The 25,568-nt window shown below is 40.4% G+C and overlaps 1 protein-coding gene across 1 annotated transcript in view; it reads left to right on the top strand.

The window, feature by feature from the left end:
* The first annotated feature begins 374 nt into the window (after positions 1 to 374).
* Positions 375 to 25,568, top strand: part of GOLGA3 (golgin A3) — a 31,220-nt gene continuing 6,026 nt past the window's right edge. The window contains 23 exon segments of the mRNA XM_041126400.1: positions 375 to 573; positions 2,407 to 2,765; positions 6,182 to 6,340; positions 7,323 to 7,435; positions 7,913 to 8,604; positions 9,849 to 9,960; positions 11,650 to 11,928; positions 11,930 to 11,957; positions 12,568 to 12,770; positions 13,130 to 13,267; positions 14,261 to 14,422; positions 15,207 to 15,575; positions 16,753 to 16,830; positions 17,818 to 18,081; positions 18,605 to 18,699; positions 19,428 to 19,644; positions 20,376 to 20,519; positions 21,154 to 21,351; positions 22,501 to 22,617; positions 23,114 to 23,253; positions 24,050 to 24,182; positions 24,395 to 24,517; positions 24,928 to 25,092. Of these exon segments, the coding sequence (XP_040982334.1) occupies positions 2,633 to 2,765; positions 6,182 to 6,340; positions 7,323 to 7,435; positions 7,913 to 8,604; positions 9,849 to 9,960; positions 11,650 to 11,928; positions 11,930 to 11,957; positions 12,568 to 12,770; positions 13,130 to 13,267; positions 14,261 to 14,422; positions 15,207 to 15,575; positions 16,753 to 16,830; positions 17,818 to 18,081; positions 18,605 to 18,699; positions 19,428 to 19,644; positions 20,376 to 20,519; positions 21,154 to 21,351; positions 22,501 to 22,617; positions 23,114 to 23,253; positions 24,050 to 24,182; positions 24,395 to 24,517; positions 24,928 to 25,092 (4,062 nt within the window). The 5' untranslated portion in view covers positions 375 to 573; positions 2,407 to 2,632.

Consider the following 25,568-nt stretch of genomic DNA (forward strand, 5'->3'; position numbering starts at 1 on the left):
TTCCTACACAGATTTGATTTTTAATTTATGCACAGGTTTCATTTTAATTTATGCAAGTCGGCTGCTGGCCTCGGGGTCCTTCACGGAGGCCGGAGGGAGCCGGTAAGTCACCCTCGGCCGGCCTGGCCCTGGCCCTGGCCCTGTTCCCCCTCAGGGGAGACAAGGCCTCGCCGCGCCTGCCGGCCCCCGCGGCAGGACCCCAGGCCGGCGCGGAGGGAAGCCCGGCCAGGGCGGGCGGGGCCGGCCGGTAAAGCCGCTCCTCCTCCCTCCGCTCCCGGAAGAGTCCGTCTGGAAAAGCCGCCGCCTCTCCAGCGGGCCTGGCGGCACCGGCCGCCTCCCCGGCTGCGCCAGCCCGCCGCGGTTCCCCGCCGAGGGACGCGGGGCCCGGCTGTGCGGGGGCGGCGCGGCGGCGGGGCGGAGGAGGCCGCGCCGGGTCCGGCCCGGCCCTCAGCGGCGGCGGCGCCCGGCTGGCGGGGGAGGGAGAACCACGTTGCACCGCCGCGCCCTCCCCTTCCCGGAGGACGGCAGCGCCACGTCTCGGGCAGGAGCCGGGCGCCAGGCGGGCGGCCTCAGGTCTGCGGGGGTCTCGCCGGGAAGGGTGGCGGGGGGGGGGGGCGGCTTGAGGCGGCGGCGCCCGCCGGGGGACGGCTGGGGGCGGCCGGGCGCCGCTTGAGGCCGGGGGGACGCGCTCGGGGCTGCCCTCCCTCCCCGCGGCCTGCCGGGGTGCGGGGAGCTGCCCGGCCCGGCCCGGCCCGGCCCGGCTCGGTGGGCTGCGGCCCCGGGCCGCCGGGTGCCTCTGCCGGCGCCCCAGGGAGGTGCCCCGGCCCCTGGCCGGGGACCCCTCGGGCGCGTCTGTCCGGGCGGCCCCCCAGTCCGTGACCGGGCTCCGCTGCCCGCCTGCTTACTGGTGTTTTAAGCAAAATCGGTTGTTTTCATACACTTGTTTTCCCTGTGAGGTTACTGCTGGGTTCCTGTGGCGTGCGTACACCTCTGTGTGTGTCTGCCTGTGCTCAACACAGAGATACAGTAGGAACTTGAAGCCAAAATACTGTAACCTTTAATATGTGGGGATGCATTGCACAGGAGAAAGCCGTTCTTCATGACCCTGATTATTAAAAGGTGTTTTATCACAAGGCTAACAAACCATCTAATGTTGGCTGGATTTTGCCGAGGTGTAAGCAGTTTAAATTGTACTTGCCTTTTGTCTGTAATTCCTCTGCGGCTTGTCATATAATATCTATTTGCTGTACAATGGCCGTTCTTCCAGAAGTTTTATGGTAAGCTTTATTATACAGAAAAGCTTTTAAAATCAATAACAAATCACAGTGGAGGTATTAATCTCTGTTTGGTGGAGGTTTCTCTTTTAGAAATGTGCTCCAGGTTTCTGGCTTCTTCACGGCTCACCTACGTAAGGGTCACCTACATAATTGTCTAGTCCTGTGTGTCCTGAGCTGTTAGCAGCTTCAGAAATGTTTTGGAGATGACTGGTGGTGTTGCTGTGTGCAGGGCAGTTTGGTACAGTAGCAGTTGCACAAGTACTCTCGGGAGATACGAAAGGAATGTTGCTCAAAATGTTTGTGTTCCTGTAAAAATGCAAGTAAAATATCCCTGACTTGATGTTCTCCCCACAACCCCCGCTTGTTTTTTAACTGGGGATTTCTTGTGTTTCTTTAGTAGATAGGAGCCATAGCACTTTGTAATCTGAATTCAGCTGTCAGTAACTATTTGAACAAAATTTAAATACTTGAAGTGACTATGTACAACAGCTTCTGTCAGATTGTATTAGTTGACTGGGTCTATACCCAGAGGTAAGATCTGAATGCCTGGAGAATCATTTGCAAATTCTATAAACTGTGTTTGGAAATCCTCTTCTCAACTCGCCATAGGAGAAGACAGTGCTGAACTGCAAGTCCAGGCCACGTTCTGACTGCCAACGCGTGCTGTAATTAGTAGTTCAGACACTGTTCAGTGATACATACTGGTTGTTCTGCAGACAAGTAAACAGTAGTGATGTAATTTAATTAAAAAAAATAAATAAAGTAAATCTGAGTTCCATACTGCGTTCTAACTAAAGTTATTAAAGTAGAGGCCAAAAAGGCATTTCCATTAAAAGGGACAGTGATCTTAAATCAGTTGTCTCACTGAATATTATCTTGTTGCATCATTATGCTGGTGTATCAGTGCTACTAAAAAATACGTTGTAATAAAAAAAGCTGTTAAATAGACCACGTAATCACAAAAGCTGGATACTTGGTGGTATTTCATTGTCTCTATTATTACCCCATGTCCTGGTACTGTGTGTTGAAGTTGGGCAGGTGGGTAATCTGTGAGCACTACTTGCTTTTTAACTCATATTTTCAAAGCTGTGTAAGAAATGTTTGTAAATTTATTACATTTTGTTTCTAGAGGATGCAGCTCCTTGGTGATTACAACTTTGGCTGTGAGCTGTTTTCATGATCTCCTGGAATTATCGGCTGCCTGCTGTACACCAAGAGCTGTAAAGCTCAGAACTGTGCTCCTGCGTAACATCTTGATGCTGTTGTTGCTGATGGAGAGAAACAGGACTTGGTAGTTCACTTGGTGGCAAATTATTTGGAGGAAACAATTTCCCAGGATCTGGATCATTTTTACCATGGACTCCTCGTCTGTCCAGCAGGACGTTCACTTGGAGAACAGAAGCAATAATGGGGGCCGTAACAGCTCTGAAGAACTTTTGGATTGTAAAGCCAAGTCAGATTTGCCAGTTACAACAGATGAAATTAACAGTAAGTTACTTCATACACACCAAATAATTTCCTAGTCTTACCCAGGCTTCTCTACAACTACCTATTTTGTTGTTCAGGTGATGCTGAAGGACTTTTTTCCTTGAGGTCAGGAATTTCTTGTACAGCAGTTTTAAGCAAGTTTGCTGAAGGCTATTGCTCTGTGTATGACAAAACTGTCTTTTGTTTTAAAACTTATTCTTTCGAAACAAAACCGAACTATTAAGTACTATTGGCTATCAGTTAAGTATGTGCTGCTCAGAATGTTACTCTGTCTTCTGATAGTGTTTCCAAGAGTATATACCTGAAATTCACTAGAACTAATAGTTCTGAAATGATTGTTGTGGAGTAAGCTCATGACTGGAGTACTTTATTCTGGCAAAAGAAACTTTCCAAATAAATTGATTAGGCAAAAATCAAAATGTACTCAAAAACTCTCTAAACTTCCATTTATGGAAGAGACATGTGGGCATGTACTCCCCAAATTATCTCAAAATACCTTTTATATGTAGACAAGCTCTATAATAAAATAATTGTGCAGCTGTTTACAAGAAACTTAAGAGAGTGCTGATCTGAGTAGATTATAGAATCAAACGTAGGTTGGAAGGGACCTCTGTGGGTCGTCTAGTCCAACCTCATGCACAGAGCAGACCTAGCTTTGAAGCTAGATCAGGTTGCTCAGGGCCTTGTCCTGTTGGATTCTGAAAATCTCCTGAGAGGAAGGTTCAATAACCTCCGTACCCATTCCAGTATTTAACTGCTTTTGTTGTGAAAATCTTTTCCTTGTATTGAATTGAAATCTCCATGTTTCCACTACAGGTATCTAAGGACATGTTGGTATATAAGGATACGGTGGTAAATGGGTGGAGGGGGTGTATATGTTGCGGCTGCATAGATACACAAAAGTGTGCAGGTTACTTATGTAAAAGGAGGTGATCATGTGATGAAGTTGTTAGCCTTCTGCCCTCCTCGTACTGTAGATTTGCCGTCTTGTCATGGGCAAGAAAGTGGAGGCCTGAGACTTTATTTGCATTTCTTACGCTGCCCGTTAGCAGACTGGCAGAGTGTAGTTATATGATGATTCGTTCATATTTTATGAAGTTGGAGATCATGCATTCCTGTCTTCTCCTGTGTTGGACATTGTGCAAACAATTGAATTGTGGCTTACAAATAGGTAGTGTGTCTTTCTACTGTTTTCAATCGAATTGCATTTCCTCCCCCACTGTTCCAGAAAGACCGCAGTTGTGTTGACACTACTGCAATTAAATTACTTTCGTTCAAGGCAGCATTTAGATTCCGAGTGTCTCATGGCCTCAGGAAGTTGCCAGGAAACCATTCCTCCAGAATTTTGCTTCAGCATCTATTTTGTATATGTATACCACTCACAGCTGTGAAGATAAAAATGTAAATAAATTATAAACCTGATGCAGTAATAGCTGCAGTTTCTGAAAGATGGGCAGAAACAATATTGCTGAATGTGCAAGGTATCCCCTTAGTTTTGGCTTCTTGTGGCTATTCTTAGCACTGACTTCTCTTTTAAATTTAGTTTTGACAATCTTTTAGTTTTAAAATACCTTAAACTCTGACTTAGGTTGGTTAGTCATTAACAAAACAGTCCTGTCCTCTGTCCTCCTTTGCATCCTTGTTGCACCCATCCCTTCATTGTGCCTGCAAGTGTTTTTGTGACCACGTGAGGAACTGATTCAGGCTAAAATGGCCTGAAAATGTTCTCTGTGTGACCAATAAGATACTCAAAAGTGTTTTAATTCAAATCTTAGAGAGCTGATGGGTTTTGGCAACCCAGGGCTGAAAGCTTTTTATTTTTACCCACATTCAGTTTCCTCTGAGCTGGTTCACTGTACCAAGCATCTGTGCTGGCTTAAGGGAAGATGCACTGCAGAGGTGGGAACAAATGGTTAGGGGTGGAAATTTATCTTTTCCTCTTTAAATTACTCTGAAGTGAAATTTGACTGTGCTTAAAAGGAAGCCTTTTGCTTTCTTCAATAACAAAAGGGAAGACAATTAAAACCTCCTATCTTCCTACCTGTAACTTTTTCCCATATGGCTTGTTTAATTTTAGGGTGCGCTTTAATGTTCACCACATACATGAAGGATAATAGCTTTATTTTTGAATTGTTTTGCTTTCAGAAGTTTGTAGTGATTCATTATATTGGGGGGGAAAAGTTTAATAGCAATATGTTAATGGGCTGATCTAAATCAATAATTAAAGTTTTATTGAATAGTTGTAATCAACTTCCGGGCTACAGGGTATTTCTGCATATGAATCTTAGAAACACTTAGTTTTGGGAGGAACTGTTTCTCAGTTCTAGTTGGTTTGATTTTTTTCTTTCCTCCCACATCTTCTTTGAGCAGACTTTAAAAAAAAACAAGCTGCTTATTCAAGTCTGTAGCTCTGAGAGGAGGAAAAAAATAGAAAGAGGAAACTTGATTCTTCCACTTGCAAATACTTTGTGATCATAAATGTTAAATATTTTTAAACATCTTTATGAAAAAATAATGAAATCTTCCCTATTATTCCAATGGGTTCCAATCACTCCAGTGATACATGGTGTGGGAATGAACAGAAAGACAGTGGCTATTTCAGTACCTTGCTCATCTGAGATCTATAATAATACATTTAAAGTTAGATACATAGTTTTGTTGCAACAGCAGTTTCATAAATGTAAGTAGTCCCCAGCTGAGTGAAGTAGAAATGTGTGAGAAATCCAAAATACAAACCTGTGAAGTGTTGAACTGGTTTTGAAGATGCATTTTTCCTGATGGAAAAGAAAAATCCAATATTAGTAAGTGGGGATAAAATTAGTATTAAAGTCGTTCTTGAATTGCCTTCTGATTGGTAGATTTATTATTTTGATACATGTGAGTTTTGCTAATGTACGTTTGATGAAGACGTCCTATTTGAAAAAATTTAAACTTGGTTTAAAATTGAGAAACTCGGCTTGGCCCAGGCTGGAAGTCAGGATGGTGGATGCTTTCTCCCCAGTGCCCAGCAGCATACCAAATAGCTGAATCATTCAGCACAGGCCCGCAGTTGCTGAGTCTTATTTGTAGCAGGTTGCCACTCGGTGTGACACAGATCACATTACTTAGACCTGGTGTTTCTTGCTTCTAAACCTAACAAGATTTAAAAACCCGTGTGAGGTTTTAAAGATAATTTATGATCGCTTTTGAGGTCCTGCTTGAAGGCAACGTAGTAAAGCAAATGAAAGGTACTTGTTCTGGTCTTTTTAAATGAAGAATCGAAAGTCCTTTATAAAATTCCTCCTGCCAGTTGCTGTCATTAGCAGTTTCCATATTCTTACAGTCTAAAGGCAGTAGTGGTAGCATTGTGTTTGGGTGGAGGTGTGACGATAAACGGGGTGGCTTAAAGTGTAGCTCAGTGAAACTTTCTTTTCCAGCTACCAGTATTAACATCAACGAAGTGCCAAATGAAGAGGGAAGTCTGGAGATAAACAGCAAAGTGGACGCCTGCCAGAATGGGCCAGAGTCGCTCTTCCCCGACTCTCCTGTGTCTTTTGACCCCACCAGCAGTGTGCAGGGTCAAGAGTCGTCCCCAGGTGTGACTGGTTTCCATGACAGCCTAAGGAAGTCTCAGGGAACTAGAGCTGAGGGCATAGTTCTTAGAAAAGAAGCTTTGCAGTCTCTCAAACTAAGTCTTCCCATGCAAGAAACTGAATTGTGTAAGCATCTGTTTATGGTGGCGCCCCTGCTTTCTCTTGCTGCATAAAGCTTTTTACTCTGAGCCTGGCTCTAGAATCCTATAACATCATTTAAGCTTGGACTAAACTTTGTTTTTGCAGTAAGCTTTTACTTTGATCTACAATTCATTTCTTTCAGTAAACTACCCTCTGCTGCAGCTAAGGCACGTGCCTTAGCAGTTAAAAATTGTTCTTGCGCTGGAGGGGAATTTCTGCTTTCTGGGGCTGCAGCTATTCTAATCTTCTTGATTATTGTGAGTAACAGGTGACATTAAAAAAAAAATACAGAACAACAGAACTAGGTGATTTTAAGCTAAGTAATAAAAGGGGGAGAGAAGGGGGAAGCCTTTATAATAAGGTGCCTAATGCTGCAGGAGTTCTCTGAAATAATGTTTTTAAAAAGCCTTACTACAGGAAAGATTAAACGGGAGTTAACAAAAAGTAAGAAAATTTATCTAGGGAACATCTTTCTCTGACCTGTAGGGAATAAGTGGACTGCCTAGGTCTTGCTTTTATAATTCCAGTACTGTTAGAAGTGCAGGACAGGTGAGATTAAATGACAGCAATAGTTTTGTTCTTGCTGTATAATCTCTTGTCATGTATACGTGGAGGAACTACAGCATCTGCAAACTGAGCGATGGAAATACACAGGCTTTATCAATGCTTACACAAGGATATATTAAAAGAGGGTATTCTGAGGTGCATGTGAATGGGCTTTCCTTGCATTCCTTGCTTAAGCATGAAGCATGTTGCTGATGGTAGAAGGGGCTTTTTTCTTTTGCATCAGATTTGCCTGTGTTGGAGTTTTCTGTTTGACTGTAAAGATACCTTTCACTTACAGGCTCAGTAGAGTCTTCACTCCCATTGGAGAAAGAAGAACAAATAAGACTTCAAGCAAGAAGGCGCCTAGAAGAACAGCTCAAACAATACAGAGTGAAGAGACATCAAGAAAGAGTGAGTACCACACAACAGACCTTCTAGATTCAGTGTGTTGTTGAGAAGCTTAAAAACTTTATCCTTTCTGTGCTCTAAATTACTGTTTTCTCTGCTTTAAAAGTTCATTAGTTTTCTCAAATCTGAGAAAGCATTTTTTTTTTCTTCTGGACATGCAAAATTTGGTTCTCTGTTACCTCATCAGTAACGTACTGTTTTGTGCTTCTTAAGTGGCGGGAGGGAAAGCAAACACAAATTTTCCTATATTTTTCAGTTAGCTTTTGGAGTCTACCTTGAACATTTTCAAAATGCATGTACTGAGCCTTGATAGGGCTGATTGCTGATGTAATTTGCCTTGTTTATGAAATGATGCATATACTTAAATATTAATTTAAAAGTGTAGAGCTTTACGTATTAAGTTCTACAGCAAAACAAGTCTTTGATGCTAGTTCAAATGTAACATGCTGGAATTTATTGTTGACTCTTTGCTTCTTTTAGTCGAATCAGTCTACATCCAAAAACCGGCCCTCCAGCACCCTAGATCCTGAGCTGATGTTAAATCCAGAAATCTTGCCAAGAGCTAGCACTGTAGCAATGACAAAAGAATACTCCTTTTTGCGGACCAGTGTCCCCAGGGGGCCAAAACTGGGTAGCTTGGGGCTTCCAGCATCCTCAAAAGAGAGAAGAAGTTCAAAATCTAAGCCCAGTAAGATCCGGTCCTTGGCTGACTACAGAACTGAAGACTCAGGCTCTAGAAACACTACTGGGAATTTTGTGGCTACTGATTTATCTGGTGGGACTCTGAAGCAAAGCAGAAGTGGTCCAACATCAGTTGTTTCTGAGATAAGTCTACCCTCTGACACGGATGATCGAATAGAGAATTCCTCCTTGGCAGGTGATAGTGTTTCAGAGATTGATGGGAGTGAAGTGGGAATGAGGCTGGATGGAAACGAGAGTGACAGCTCTACCTACAGCAGTGCGTCAGGAAAAGGACTGTATAACAGTTTACAGAATGCAGAAGGCAAACAGGGTATTCCGTATACAATAAATGGTCAGAAGATACATCCTGATGCAATGGGGCAATTTCCTTCCATCAGTGAGGTGCTACAGGCTGCGGCAGTGGAGCATCAAGCCCAAGAGCAAGAAGTTAATGGGGAAGTACGGAGTAGGAGAGACAGTATTTCTAGCAGGTAAGAAAAATCACTGTACAGTGAGGCCATTATTGGCCATTATACTTTCTTGGAATAGGCAGCCTATTACTCTTACATTATACTAACTTTGAATCCAGTTTTAACTTACATTCATTTTCATCAAATCTGTTGTTAACTTACAGATTCTAAAAGAAACTGAAAGGTCACTTCACTTGAGTACCTATTTACTAAGTATATCTTTAGAGAAAGATATTTTTGCCACTGACAGTGTGTCTTACGTACTGCTAGCAGTTTCTTCTACCTGTATTTACTTGCGAAGCAGGCATGCATTCACTGAATCACTGATGTGGCATTCGTCTTTAAAGTCTGAAAGTGTAGACTTAACTGACTCAGTGATATTTATTATCGTCCTTTTCCTGATCCACACATGTACTTTCAGACCTCAAATAGTTATGAAATGCCAGGAGTCTTGTCCTAGATACTCTTATCCTCTTCGGTCCTTTAGAATGAGATTTACTTAGTCTCACGGTATTAAACTGTGAGTCAGCAAGCAAGTGGATGACTGGTGAAGCCCTTAACAATGCAGTTGTGTGTTTTATCAGTTGTTTGCAGATGCATGTTGTATACATGCTAATTTTGAAATTAATTTTTTTTTCTTCTTCATTGGAATAAAGTGTAATGCCCCGAGATGTTAAAGTAAAATCAGTTGTCTACAATTATTCCAGCTTAGACTGAATTCTTACAGTAACAAGAGAGAGAAGATCCTTCGCTAGACTCCTTGGCTGTACATCAGGGAAGGGGAGCGTAAGGAATCCTTTAGACCAAATACCTGTTCTTCTTTCTTTTGTAGCATCTGTTGGTATTTCTCAGGCACTTTCACATTAAAGCATACAATTGCAGACAATAGTTGTGGAGGTTTTGTGCTCCCATTATGTCCATTTGTCTGCTTATAATGGGATATGCAGATACAGAATACAATGAAATCAGCCATTGCATGTCTGTAAAGTAACAAATATATGGGGGCCACACTAGATTCTAGTTGCTACAAATATAGGAAACTAATGTATAAAACCTTAGGGTGAATATAATTTCTTTATCTCTTTAGATGGTAACGAAGGTTGTTTCACTGTGTTCTGGACCCATCATAAAGCCAGAAAAAATGCCCTAAATTCTAGGTCACACATGAAGTCTGACTACCTCTTAATTTCAGCTTCACTTTTCTTCTACTAGATAAGTGTTGTATTCTAACCCTTTAACTGTGTATATGCTGTCTCTGTCTCCAGTGTTTCTATGGAAAGCTCTATCGCAGGAACTCATGACGAAATGTTGCAGGTTCTGAAGGAGAAGATGAGACTTGAAGGGCAACTAGAAGCACTCTCACTAGAAGCTAATCAGGTAGAAAATGAATTTGAATTTCTGTATTTAGAAAATTATATTAATATGTTAATTAATTTTCAAGAGCCTCCTACTCATTACTTGTGGGAATTGTGTTTTGTAAAAACATTGTTGAATAAGGTACTTTACAAGGATGCTGTGGTGGGTTGATGCTGGCTGGATGCCAGGTGCCCACCAAAGCTGCTCTATCACCCCCCACTTGAGCTGGACAGGGGAGAGAAAATATAACGAAAGGCTCGTGTGTCAAGATGAGGACAGGGAGAGATCACTCACTGATTACTGTCATGGGCAAAACAGAGTGCACTTGGCGAAAATTAATTTAATTTATTACCAATCAAATCAGAGTAAGATAATGAGAAAATAAAACCAAATCTTAAAACGCTTTCTCCCCACCCCTCCCTTCTTCCAGGGCTTAACTTTACTGCCGAATTCTCTATCTCCTCCCCCTGAGCGGCACAGGGGGACAGGGAATGGGGGTTGGGGTCAGTTCATCACACCTGGTCTCTGCTGCTCCTTCCTCCTCAGGGGCAGGACTCCTCGCACTCTTCCCCTGCTCCAGCATGGGGTCCCTCCCACAGGAGACAGTCCTCCATGAACTTCTCCAACGTGGGTCCTTCCCACGGGCTGCAGTCCTTCAGGCACAGACTGCTCCAGTGTGGGTCCCCCGTGGGGTCACAAGTCCTGCCAGAAAACCTGCTCCAGCGTGGGCTCCTCTCTCCACAGGGCCACAGGTCCTGCCAGGAGCCTGCTCCAGCACGGGCTTCCCATGGGGTCACAGCCTCCTTCGGGCATCCCCCTGCTCTGGCGTGGGGTCCTCCCCGGGCTGCAGGTGGAGATCTGCTCCACCGTGGACCTCCCTGGCCTGCAGGGGAACAGCCTGTCTCACCATGGTCTTCCCCACGGGCTGCAGGGGAATCTCTGCTCCGGCGCCTGGAGCATCTCCTCCCCCTCCTTCTGCACTGACCTTGGGGTCTGCAGGGTTGTTTCTCTCACATATTCTCACTCCTCTCTCTGCTGTTGTTCTTCTGCAGGTTTGTTTTTTTTTTTCCCCTTCTTAAATTTGATATCACAGAGGCACTACCGCTGTCGCTGATGGGTTTGGCCTTGGCCAGCGGCAGGTCCGTCTTGGAGCCGGCTGGCACTGGCTGTGTTGGACACAGGGGAAGCTTCTAGCAGCTTCTCTCAGAAGCCACCCCTCTGTAGCCTCTCTGCTACCAAAACCTAGCCATGCAAACCCAATACAGGTGCTTGAGACGATAAATATAAAGTTAGTAAAGTCTTCAAAGGCTTTAAAAAAAAAAAAAAATTGTTTTCTTTTTTGAAAGAGCGATGATAAATCCAGAGTAATGCTAGTAGTGTCTATATAGCTGAATTTTCTCTTTATATTGATCGATGGCATAACACGTATAATAGAAAGCATTCCTCCTTAAAGTGTGGAAACACATGTTCTGTTAAAAATCCTGATATGGTTACTGACATATAATGCTGTATGTCTTGTCTGCGCTTTCCTCTGTATTTTCTTTGACTATCTGAAATACCTGCTAGGTGAGATGTCACTTTAAAAAAGAATTTTTTACAAGCCATTGGCCTTTGCTTTAGCAAAGGCATTTTGCTGGGCATCTTCTTTACTCAGCCATTAATGTATTTTCTCTTAAGACTTCTGTATTTTGGTTTTCTGGACACATTCAGGCTCTCAAAGAGAAGACTGAGCTACAAGCCCAACTTGCAGCTTTGAACATGACGCTTCAGGCGCAGATGGAGCACAGCCAAAACAGCCAGCAGAAGCAGGAATCTCTGAGCTCAGAAGTGGCCACATTAAAGCAGTCTTGCTGGGACCTGGAACGAGCAATGGCTGACCTGCAAAATACCTTGGAAGCAAAGAATGCTAGTTTGGCTTCTTCAAATAATGATTTGCAGTTAGCAGAGGAGCAGTACCAAAGACTCCTGCTGAAGGTTGAAGATATGCAAAAAAAATGTTCTCACCAGAGACAGCACAGGTGGGATGATGTAAATGTCAATCTTTAAAATTTGTTATTCCATAAATCATTTTGTTTCAACATAATTCTGAAGTCCAGGAAGAAGAAGGATTTTTAATTTGTGTTTCATTTATGTCAAACTAATAAAATGGTCTGAATTTTAAGATTATTGTTTTTTATTTTGTGTCACAGGAGTGCCACAATTTGCAAGCTGCCACTGCCAGCTTGGAGAGGGAGGCATAAATATTTAGTCTAGTAACTGTTTGACAGTGGACTAATGGTTTTTAGAAAATTCTACAAATATTGGTTTCTGATGATGACTCTACATGTCAGGGTACCTGCTTTGTGATTTTTAATTTGTTCATATTTTCTACCTCTAAGGAACTATGAATGCTTATAGAAGTGATTCATTTATTTTAATTTTATGACCTGATACTTTGGATTCTAGCACTTCCCCTCACTTTTACAGGAAAAGCCAGTTTTTATGTAATTAGGCATATATGTTTTTGTTCATGAAGAAAGAAGAAAAAAAAGAAAAAGCTATGAGTATAGCAATAATCCTTGAAAATATGTGCATAAAAATAGAACAATGGAGTGCGCTAGTCCAAGTTCTTTATTTTTCTTTTTCTAGTTCATGATCTGCGACAGCAGTTGGCTTCCTTACAGAACCAGCTTCAGAAGGTGCAGTTAGAACGGACCACGCTGACCAATAAGCTAAAGGCGTCCGAAACAGAAATCTCATCGCTCCAAAATGTGCGGCAGTGGTACCAGCAGCAGCTTGTCCTAGCACAGGAGGCCCGTGTCAGGCTGCAGAGTGAGATGGCCAATATACAGGTATTATGATTTAATTCCATATGGGAGGACTGAGAATCTGTTCTTTTTTTCTGTTAGTTGTATCCAGAGGACATCGTTTATGAGCTCAGATGAGGGAGCCTGTCTCATTTATATATTTTTCAGGTGGAGAGTAAGGGGGGATGGTTTTCATCATGAGGCGTTAGTTCATGTTAATGCTGAGCCATAAATTTAACCAAAGCACTTGCCTTCTGTGGATGAAGATCTGCAGTGCCATGAAAGTAGTAGCTGAGATAAGGCACAGATAGATTCAATGTGATTGGTTTTTTTTCTGAAATGCTTAAATTTGTTGGCTAAATTTTGACTGTATTAATCTGTGGTCCCGTCCCCCCCCCCTTTAGGCTGGGCAAATGACTCAAGCAGGTATGTTGGAACATCTCAAACTAGAGAATGTGGCACTGTCTCAGCAGCTGACTGAAACCCAGCACAGATCCATTAAAGAAAAGGAACGTATTGCAGCACAGCTGCAAAATATTGAGGTATGGTTGTAGGTGGCCTTCATGAATTACCTTCTGCCTAGGTTGTGTATTTAGGTTTTGCAAACTCAAGGCTATTTCAGCAAAGTAACAGTGAATTCTTATGAATTGATTCAAATGGTGCATTATAAAAACAGTAAATATTTCAGACCAAATAAATTTGCATGACATTACAAACAGTAAGAGGGAGCAAGGCCATATGTTTCCCATTCCAAGCAGATACTTGCATTTTCAGCTCTGGTATTTGTTGCTAGTTGAATTTTAAAGGTGGATGTAAATGTTCTCCTTTGCCCATTCATGAACTTTTTCAAGAGAAAACTTAATTGGCAATTAAACTAAATCAGTAAAGTGCTGCTTAAGTGTCTGAAATTGCTCAGGTTTGTCCTTCCTGCCCTCCAGTAAGAAAAGATGGGTAAAATCTGAAGTGCAGTACGCTCACTTTAAAAGCACTTAGAACCTTAAATCCCATTGAATTTCAGTGACATTCCTGCTTCTAAGTCTCAAATGGCAGTAAAACAGCAGGTTAGGGGAAGCACCCCATCTCTGGTGTTACTAATAGTGGTTGTGTAAATGATGGGAATTGCTATTTCACAGAGTAGCTACAGCATCCAAGGAATCTCTTTCGTTTCAGAATTTTTCCAGTCAGCTGAATTTTATTAAAGATTCTTTTTCTTTAAGTCTTGTTTCATCAATTTAGAAAGGACATGGTGTTGTTTAAGAGGAATTCAGATTGTCACAAGTATACAAGACATTCACTGTTATTCTAAAGTGTCTTAAGTATATGAATGGGTGACTTCAGTAAAGACATACAGGTGTGTAAGGCAGACATCAGAATTATTTTTGCTTGTGTCTTTTCTCTAGAAATTTTCTTGATAACTTATATTTTTCTTTTCCTCCTTTTTTTTTTTTTTTTTTTTTTTAATTTTTTTATTTTTCACCCCACCCCTCCTTGTCCATGGACATTGTAAAAGTTGGTTCCTTGCTTTTTCTGTGCAGGCTGACATGTTAGATCAAGAAGCTGCCTTCATGCAGATCCAGGAGGCTAAAACCATGGTGGAAGAAGACTTGCAGAGAAAACTAGAGGAGTTTGAGGATGAGAAAGAACAGCTTCAGAAAATGGCTGATTCCGCAGCAACATTGGAGCAAGAATTGGAACAGGTAGACTGTTGTTAGGTAACTTCCCAAGGGTTTCAAGGGAAATACTTACTTGGCTGAAAAGGCAATAGTAAATAGATACTGAGCGCTAAACTTTTTTAAAAACCTGGAAGGTAGCTGCAAAAATTAAGTCCATATCAAAATCACTCTGTCCCAGGTGAAAAGGCTCCCTCTTTTTCAACCATCTCAGTAACAGTACTTTTTTGAAATTTAAGAACTACTGTCTTGTAGATGTTGGGTTTTTTTTTAGTGAATTCATTATGTGATCATGCCAAGTGTAGACAAGGAGCGTAGATCCATGTTCAAAGTTGTTAGGCAGTCAGGATATCATTATATACACTACAGCGTAATAAATCTGCACTTTGCTACAGTCCTGCTTTAACCTTGTAATATTACAAAGGGCTGGAATGAGATGAAGTATGTGATAGCTCAGTATTATATTCCGTGTAATTATATGGCATGATCATTAATAACACTGAATTTACCTGGTATATGTATTGTGGACACATTTTTTCAAAGGAAAATTTAGAACACTGTGAATCTTACTTAAGAATGTTTTAGGTTTGCCATTCTGGTCATTGCTTAGCCTGTAAGATTACAGATGCTGCAGAAGGCAATCAGTGCAATTAATAGAGTAAATATAAGTGGCCTAGAAAAGTGAAAAAATAGTTTCACCTTCTCCTACCTTCTCCTAGAAGCTAAAATATTAGTTAAAATATTTTTGTAGTGCATTTGCAAAGATAACATTCATTTTGTATGAATTTAATCTCAAAATACTTCTTGTCAGGTCAAGTTGACTTTGCATCAGCGAGATCTGCAGCTTGAATCTTTACAGCAAGAACACCTAGACATAATGAAGCAGTTCACTTTGACTCAAGAGACATTGCACACCAAAGAGCAGTGCCTGGATGACCTGCAAACACAGTATGATGAACTGAAGGCCAGATTAGAAGAGTTCCAAAGTGACACTACTTCTAAAGATGACATGATCGAGTATTTGCAGAATGAGAAGATTGTCTTGGAAGTAGCTCTGCAGGCAGCAAAAGCAAGCAAAGAGCAACTTGAAGAAGGAGCAGTGCGCCTTGGAGAAGATACAGAAGTAGCATCAGAAATCTTGGAACAACTGAGGCAAGAAATGGCAATCAAGTCAAGCCAGGTAATAAATACCTAAAAGTAGCTGTTGCAGGGAAGTATTGCCACAGGCACAACAGAGCCAGTTACATGAGAGGAGATTGGTACATGTGAGTTTGTATACATGTGTAGTTGTGAGATTCAGCTAGTGGGAATATTTTAATCAATTCTCTAATTTTTCCCTGTTGTTAGATTATCTGACACTTTACATCCTGTGTACATCATTGGTGAGCCTACGGTTTACTATCCCTTGGTCTCTATATGCGTTTATGCATTTGTGCGGTATGGGAAGGGAAGCTGAGGTTAATTGATGTTGTTCTGTCGGTTTCCAAGAGCCACTATCTTTTTAAAATCTATCAGTTTTAAAACGCAATAATTTTGAGTATAGATCACAGTTTTGGAAGTATTTTTTTAGCGTGCTGCTTTTCTGTGGCACTGTGGGACAAACATCTTCCTTAAGCAGTAATTTGGTCATGTTTAATTGTGCCTTTTCTCTTGAAACAATATACCAGGCTTTGCTTTTGCATAGTGCTCTATACCAACTGAGGCTTTTTTCTAGTCACTGAACTGTTTTACAAGCCCAAGCCCAATGCATATCCTTATTCTTTTTGTGGCTGCTTTAAATTATGGTGACTCTTCCTTTCACACCTTAGTTTTATAGTCATCTATGCTCTGTATCTTTTCAAGCATCCAAGCTTCATAGCAAGAGCTTTCTTATTGAATCCTGGTAATGATGAGTTCCTGGTAATCTTTAGAGATTTCTTTTGAAGGTAATGGGACTTGATAGTATTACCAATAAAAGTATTGAAGAACTATGGAAGTATATTTAAGATAAAGATTTTTTTTTTCCTTCAAAGAGCCAGCCGGTTTCTTCGTTTGATCATCACGTGTGTGTGAACGGGTGCCGTCTGGATACCACATACATACACTACTGTTGCATGCTAAAACTTTAATGGCAGGATAAGGGGATTTCATGCATTCCTGAGGGTTGACAGGGCTCACTATGTGGTGACCTGTGTGAACGTATTTCCGTATAAAACGTTGTGTTATCTAACCGTGCCATTGAGATGCCTAGTCAGAAACAGGATCTTCACTGGATTAGACAATTGGTACCAGCAAAAGATACTGTCGCTGCTTGAAATAATGTCGAGTATGACACTTGGCATGTAAAGCAACGTGTTTGCTTTTTTTTCCTCTGGTAGGTAGAAAATCTGCAACAAGAAAATGCCAGCTTTAAAAAACAGGTTCAAAAAGTGAAGGAACAGTTCCTGCAGCAGAAGGTAAGCAAAAGCAAACTATTTCAAAGATAAAACCAAGGAATATACTTTTTTTTTTTTCCCCCACAGTGAAGGCATGTACTTCTGAGGGCTTTGTGAGGACACTTGAATCAATTTTCTGTATCAAAGAACTTTGTGACATAATTGTACAGTTTCTGTATTTTGTACGGTTAAATTTTTATCTGTAACTAACATAAAAGCTGATCCACCAACTAATTCATGCTTTTATTGGACTTCAGGGAGTTTGCCAAATGATCCACCATATAAAATCTCTCTCTGGTTTGCTGATACTAGGTTTGCTTTTGCAAAAGCACTCATGAAAATCTTGAAGTGTCATCGTTTTCCTGCAGCTTTGAAAAACGATAGTTGCTTCAGTAATTAGATTGCAATAGACCTCTTACTTTCTGATTTTATTCTGAATTTACACAGTTTTGAAACATTAATTTGAAATTGATATGCCATTAGCGTTGCACATATATGCGTCTTACGTATAGGGTGGCACCATTAATTTTACAGCTTGATTGCTTATTGACCTAATGCGAAAGATTGTTTTAGCTTGTTAGGTTTAAGTTTGGGAAAGCTGCTTAAACTGTCAGTTGCAGTTAAGCCCTCTTGTCATGGCAAAAGTTATTAATTGCGTGCATGGGATGGTTAATTTTTTACAATTAGTTTAGTTTAAAAGAATGGCATGTAATTACTGCAGTTTCATAAAGAACGTGAAGAAGAGTATCCCATACTGCTATAAACACTCTCACGAGTTTGTCTTTTTATGAACTTCTGTTACATAGTGGTATTTGATATCTGAGCTTACATAAAAATCTTTGAACCAGAGTAAATATGTTACAGAAGACGATGCTGGTTTGTATTCTTCAGCACGCACACCTCCACCTCAACCTAAAATAATACTAGTAAATACTTCATGGTAAATTACTCTTACGTTTAGAAAGTTGTAACAGAGGTGACATTGTCCTCTTGAAACTTGTGCCCAAGGTAATGGTGGAAGCTTATCGAAGAGATGCAAGTTCTAAGGACCAGCTGATTAGCGAACTGAAAGCTACAAAGAAGCGGCTGGACTCAGAATTGAAAGAGTTAAAACGAGAGCTACTGAAAATTCAAGTTGAAAAACAGGCGCTGGAATCTGAACATTCAAAACTACAGAAGGAAGTATCACAGGTTCACCAGCAGATGGTGGAAATAGAAAATCATCTTCAGTCAGTGCAGAAAGAACGAGATGATATGGAAACACGCCTACAGGTATGGAAGGTGTTAAGCTTTGGACTTTGAGAGTGTTACATCCAGGATATGTTGCTATTTCTGTTAACTTCAGAAATAAACAGAACGACCACCTGCAAGTTAAGGTTCGTGGTTACATATTTAATATTGTCTATACATTTGAGCATATACTACGAAAATTCTGTAAATATGTGACTGCTTATTAAGATCTCATGTAAGTAAGTGGGGAGAAGCACGCTACAGGAGTGGTAGAGGTGTGATGTGGAAGCAGTTTCCTTGGTCCCAAAGTTAACTCCATCTGAGAGCAAAGACCAAACTAGAACCCTGTTCATACATGTTATGGTGGTGGCCACAGAGGGAAGGATTAAAGAAGAAATACAAGGGAAAGATAAAGGAGACGGAGAACCTTGGAACAGTTTACATTTAGAGATGGAAGTAATTTTGAAACTTCATGCTTATTCTCTTATAATCCAGCATACAGCAAATGTGCTTTTTTTTTTTTTTTTTTCTTACACTTATGGGTGCTTTTTTCCTTCTTATTAAGTCTTTGCAGTTCGATAAGGAACAAATGGCATCTCTTGCTGAGGCAAATCAGGCATTAAAACAACAAGTAGAACAAATGCAAGAAGAAGCAAAAAAGTAAGTGTTCCTTTAGCGCAGACAAAAGAACTCTACAGCATTTGTGTTTCATAGTCACCTTTTTAGCAATCACTTTTTTTCCTATTCCCTGGTCTTTCCTTTGGGAAACTTAAATAGTCAGAGAGTCACAGTCATATCCATGGCAAAGTGTTGGTTGCATGCTACACGGGAGTTGCATCTTCTCCTCTGATTCACTTATGCTTTTCACCAACAATGTCTGCCATACAACATACATATTGGAGTGAATCCTAATTACCATTCACTGAATTTTAGCCTTGACTGGCTAAAATGTTGCATTAGTGAGAACTATTTTTTTTTTTTTTTTTTCCCCACTGGTGATCACAGGGGTTTTATGATACCTGACATATCCACCAAGGATCTCAGATTAGATTGGATTCTTACTCTAAATTCTGTGTTATTTTTAGACAGAGTAGTATATATTCCTTCATACTGAAGTTTTAATAGTTCTGACAAAGACCTCTTAATTACCGTAAGTATTTTCTTAGAATGTTATCAAGAGTCTTCAAGGTACTGTCTTGCAAAGGGCCAAACTGTACCTTACCAACCTGATGGCTTTCTCTGATAAGGTGGGCGACTCTGGGACAAGGGGTGAGAAGTGGATGTTGTTTTTTGTTGGGCCATGTGAAAAATGAATCTTCTAGTACTGTTTTCAGGCAGTTTTTGTTTTTACCTGATTTTTTTTTTTTTTTTTTCCCTTTTCACTCCAGTGCCATTACTGAGCAGAAACAGAAAATGAAGCGTCTAGGGTCAGATCTGACAAGTGCGCAGAAAGAGATGAAAGCTAAACATAAAGCCTATGAGAATGCAGTCAGCATTCTTAGTCGTCGGCTACAGGAATCTCTTGCTGCAAAGGAATCTGCTGAAGCAGAGTTGAGCAAACTGAAAGCACAAATCACTGATGGTGGAAACAACCAGATTGCTCAAGTATGCAGATGTCTTTTAGCATTGTTAGTACAAAGATAGAGCTGTCTTGTTATTAAATATAAGTCTTGAAATATTATTTTACACCAAAGTAATGAAAATATTTGGAATATAAAGCTAAATAAGAACATGGTATCAGTGTTCGGGGCAGTGAGAATGTCCTTAACTACATTTGAGAGAGGTGATTTGGCAGGCTTTGGTTTGGTTGGTGTGTTTGGTGGTTTTCTTTTCTTTTTTAATTTTACTTGTATCTTTCAGGTTACCAATTGTAATCCAAGCTCAAGAGGATGGTCAGCCTTAGTGCTAAATTTCCTGATTAATTTTCATTGTTGGTTTGTTTTTTGTGGTTTTTTTTTTTGTTGTTGTTGTTGTTTGTTTGTTTGTTTTGAAAGTCTCAGCATCTGAAGACTTTCCAAAATTCTCTTACTGCTTTTTTCTCATTTGACAGTTAAAAGTTCTTCAGAGTAGCTGTAACTTACTCATATATGTTATGCCTGTGATAAGAAAATTAATTTACTGGGGGAAGCTCCAGTTACTTGGACCAATGGAGCAAGATACAAATACATTAATGGTAGTAGCTGGATGCAAGGGTGGAAGGCTCTGAGCAAGACCTTTACATTAAGCACTAGCACCTCATTTAATATTTGCTAGTGAAGTAGGCTTTTTAACAAAACCAAAATTACTCCTGTAGATGGTTGATACATTAATCACACTTGTGATCCCTTTGTCTTTAGGAAAGGATTCAAGCTCTGGAGACAGAATTGCAAGCTGTTAGCAGCAGTAAGTTGATGCTGGAAAAAGAGTTGCAAGAAGTGATTTCACTTACCAGCCAGGAGCTTGAAGAATACAGAGAGAAAGTGCTGGAACTTGAGGATGAGGTGATTGCTTGAGTTTGTATGGTAGATGGGAATGTGACAGTAAAAACGTGCCTGAGAAGCAGGGAGAAATTTTAGTACCATAATTTTATTCCAACGGTACAGGAAATCAGAATCTTACATAGGAAACTTCGTTGTCAGTGATGCTTGCAAATTTTGCTGCCCTGTGCTGGTTCTTCGTGGTTTCATGAATCATTGTCGTGTAGGGGAAAAGAAGATGAGAGAGAAAAGTAGTTCCTGTATTAGATACCAGCTGTGTCTGGTCATGAGACAGTGAGGATGCATGAATCACTATCTTTTGAAACTATTTGGAGTCACGGATGCTCGGTGATTTTGAGGGCAGGGTGGTGCTGTTCAGTTGTGGAGTTGCACAAAAAAATTATATAAACTATTCTTGACATGCACCTGAACAGTACCCCTGGATTCTGCTTTCTAGCAAGCATTTTAGACTTCCAAAAGGAAAAAATACCTAACTGAACTTATTTTGAAGTGTTCATTTAAAAATGAAAAAAAAAAAAGAAATCTCACTCTGGGAAAGCATGATGTTTAATGAGTTTAACTCACAACTTTTTTTTGTGGTAGTAATCTGGAGTTGTTTGGTTTTGTTTGTTTGATTTGTTTTTTTCTTTGGCTATAGCTTCAGGAATCTAGAGGCTTCAGGAGGAAGATAAAACGTTTAGAAGAAATTAATAAGAAGTTGGCCCTTGAACTGGAGCACGAACGTGGAAAACTTACAGGTCTTAGTCAGTCCAATGCTGCTTTGCGGGAGCACAACAATATCCTCGAAACAGCACTAGCAAAAAGAGAGGCAGACTTGGTACAGCTGAATCTACAGGTAATTTGATCTTTTAATATATTATCTTCAGAAAGGAATTAGCTCGTGTTGTGGTTTAACCCCAGCCAGCAACTAAGCACCATGCAGCCGCTCACTCACTCCCCCCACACCCAGTGGGATGGGGGAGAGAATCGGGGGAAAAAAAAAAAAGTAAAACTCGTGGGTTAAGATAAGAACAGTTTAATAGAACAGAAAGGAAGAAACTAATAATGATAATAATAACAATATTAAAATGACAATAGTAATAATAAAAGGATTGGAATATACAAGTGATGCACAATGCAATTGCTCACCACCTGCCAACCAATGCCCTGTTAGTTCCCAGGTGGTGATTCCTCCCAGCCCCAATCCCCCCAGACTATATACTGGGCATGACATCACATGGTATGGAATACCCCTTTGGCCAGTTGGGGTCAGGTGTCCTGGCTGTGTCCCCTCCCAACTTCTTGTGCCCCTCCAGCCTTCTTGCTGGCTGGGCATGAGAAGCTGAAAAATCCTTGACCTAGTCTAAACTCTACTTAGCAACAAGTGAAAACATCAGTGTGTTACCAATGTTCTTCTCATGCTGAACCCAAAACATAGCACTATACCAGCTACTAGAAAGAAAATTAATTCTATCCCAGCTGAAACCAGGACAGCTCGTATTTCTAATAACAGGATGTAGACATCTTTACTCATGTGATACAAAGTTGGTGCATTTTCTCCATATCTGGGTCTCCCATGTGTTGCGTAACAGCGGTAATATAGGGGGCTAAACAAGAGATCAGAAATGAGACTTTGCACTAAACAGAGCTGTTTCTTTTGGAAAAAAATCACACTAAAATATTTGCAATAGTGAAAGTGTGGCTCAATTAAGTTAGTTGGAACATACAGACTGTGTTACATACAGACTCACTATGATGAACAATTTTTATGCCAATAGTAATATATTCGTGGGGTAGAAGCAAATGGGAATATAGGCAATGAGCTACCATTTAACCAGAGCTACTTTTAAGGTGGAGGGTACCCTGAGAGCGAGTTACCAGTGAACAGCAGAGAGAAGTTTTGTAATCCTTGCATTGGCTTGTGTTTGTGTTGCCTCTACTGGCATTTCTGGTCTTCCAGTGAGCCCACACAAAATGTGCATTTGTTTTCGTGATGCGATAACAGGTTCAGGCAGTCCTAAAGCGGAAAGAGGAAGAGGATCAGCAAATGCAACAACTTATTCAAGCTTTACAGGCTTCCTTAGAGAAAGAAAAGTCAAAAGTTAAAGACCTTAAGAAGCAGGTAAGGGCTCATCTTTTGTTTTATTTACTTAAAAGGTGATTTAAATGTAAAGTATTTGAAAAGTAACTTAAAACAAAATCTATGCTTTATAACATACTGCTTCCTGCAGGGTCTCTGTCATGATGGCTAGTGGCTGAAAGATCAGTTGATGTCTTTTCTGTTGTGCCCTGTTAAGCATAGTCATTGACTACCAGGAAAGTTCCATTATGACTTGTAATGCATGGGACATACCTTGAAGTGATGATACATCATCCAAAAATTCACAAGGAAGAACCAGTCTGGCAAACGTGCTTCTTCCATTATATATCGTTACTAACTGCCATTAGCATTAATAAGGGTAACAACACTAATAATAAGTGGTTTAGACAAAAAAGAGAAGCGTTAACAGCTGCATAACTTCCTTCTTGACTTGTTTTGTACCCCTTTAGTCTAGCTCCCTTTATGATTCACCCACAGTGATAAAACAAAGAAAAATTGCATATTTTTTTTCTTGTAGGAAGCAGCAGCCAAAGCGGATGCAGCGCATAACCGCCGTCATTACAGAGCTGCTGTGCTTGAGCTCAGTGAAATCAAGAAAGAGCTACACGCCAAAGAACTGCTTGTCCAAGCCCTTCAGGTTGAAGTGGACAAACTGCAGTAAGTAAATGTCTAAGTTCTTAGAGAATAGTAAATAAAACAAATCCTCTGAAAAAAAGCCATACATTAGTGAATTTTTGGTTTTGCCAGTCTGGAGTAGGTTATGTTGAAATGTACCCCAGCTGAGCCTGACCGTAAGATGCATATTTGGACTCTAGGCAAATACTTGCATTTTTCTGTCTCTTCATAATTCAGTTAGACCTGAAGTGTGCTGTATTTAGGCTTCACTGTCTGCTTTTTTTACAGTTTCAACACAGATTTCTACTATTTCATGTTAATAGTAAGGATTAAGCCTTCATATATATCCTATTATTCTTCTCTCACATCCCTGAGGAACTACATAGAGGATGAATTTGATTGTTGAATATATTCCACAATATACTCAAATACAGTTTGTTTTCTTGTATAGAAGATACTTTCTTAAATTATAAGAAATTATCAGACCTACATAAGAATGGATATAAGGCTAACCCTATTCCTCCTAAAACAAAAGCAAAATTGCTCACAGGTTTTTTGTTGGTTTTTGGTGTGGTTTTTTATCTGCATAATCTGTTGTTTGTAACCGGACTATTACCGGTGCAATATTTATTGATATATTCGTGCATCTGTCTCATATAAAATCTTTTTGTGATTTAACTTTTGCTATGAATGCATTGGCAAAGCCTTCAGTCAAAGCTATAACTAAGCAGGTTCCATGCAGTGTCATGTCATTTATCGTTACATAGCTAACCCAGTGAAGTCCTTGTTTTAAAGGACAGATTGAATAACTGCTGTGTCTGTTAATCCTGCTGTGCAGGGTAGAGGATGAAAAACATTCCCAGGAGGTATCACAGTTTCAGCAAGAGCTGGCAGAAGCCAGGTCTCAGCTCCAACTTCTGCAGAAAAAGCTGGATGACAAGCTTAGTGAACAGCCTGTAGTAAGCCAAGAGGTAAAAACTGTACATTTACTGTGTTTATCCTTATTTATGATGCATTGTATGACTTCATTTGTCTTTAATTCAGCATTTTTTTAATGGAGTTTTGCTAGGTTTACTTAGAACCAGGAAGGATTCATGAGACATCATAATATATTTCAGAATTTGTGGTTGATTGCACCTATAGATAATTCTAAAGATACTTTCCTCCCCCACCCCCCTGGTAGGTGGAAGACCTCAAGTGGGAAGTAGAACGAAAAGAAAGAGAAATTGAAACACTTAAGCAGCAGTTGGATATGAGTGAACAGCGCAGCCACAAGGAGTTAGAAGGGATGCAAATTGTCCTGCAGGTATTGAATCTAGCTGGTGGAGATTCTGATGGGTAACCGTTATTGCTGTAGGGTGATAATTAAAACAATACTTTTGTTGTTTAAAAGCATACTTATACTTTTCTGATAATTTTTTTTACTCATAAAAACTTATTCACTATATGTTTTGCAGGGTCTTTACTTTTCTCAGTTTTACTTTGACTATGCTGTTAGCTTCTTATTTTCTTGACCATACGCCATTAAAATAGGCTACTGACTTTTTTTTGTCTAATTCCTGATCTTCTGCCAGGGCAACATTGGTTTAAAATAGCAGTGTTGTTTCTTTTTCTAGTTTCCCCTGGAAACTGAAAAAAAATTATAAAAATACTAGTTGGCTGGAATTTTTATACCATTTCCCTGTATCACGTTGATTCTCCTCTTTTCCCATTTAGAATATCAAGACTGAGTTGGAAATTGTGAGGGAAGACCTGTCAGTGACTCAGAAGGACAAGTTCATGCTACAGGCTAAAGTGACTGAACTGAAGAACAGCATGAAGTCGCTGCTGCAGCAGAACCAGCAACTGAAGTTGGACCTGAAGCACGGCAAGATGAAGAAGGTATTTAAATAGGAAGAATACATGTTGTAGGGTACCAGAAAATATTCTGCTAATTAAACTACTGGAAAATACTCTGCTGCAGGAGACCTGATGAAAACTCTGAACTGAAATGCCTGTCTGTGATACGGACTTACTGATGTTCTGACATTTAAATGATAAATGCAGGAAGATTTGCAGGCAAAAGTAACTTTACTGATATTGACTTCCCACCTTTTACTTCAGAAATCTTTGTGTTTAGCATATTATCTTATGTTTACATTGTGACTTATAATAAAACAAAAATGGTAGCACTTAAATAATGAATCATGGGCAAATACAGAGTTACTACCTTCTTACAGTTAACACCTGCTTACTGTTCATATCTATCTCCTCCATACTGTCCAGTTTTTCATCCTTCCACAATTTCAACAGTTAACTATTAGTGGTTTCTTTGAGTTTTCTGATTTGCTACTAGTACACAGAAAATGCAGTAGTAG

Source organism: Aquila chrysaetos, chromosome 9 (assembly GCF_900496995.4).
Source record: "Aquila chrysaetos chrysaetos chromosome 9, bAquChr1.4, whole genome shotgun sequence".
Classification (NCBI taxonomy): Eukaryota; Metazoa; Chordata; class Aves; order Accipitriformes; family Accipitridae; genus Aquila; species Aquila chrysaetos.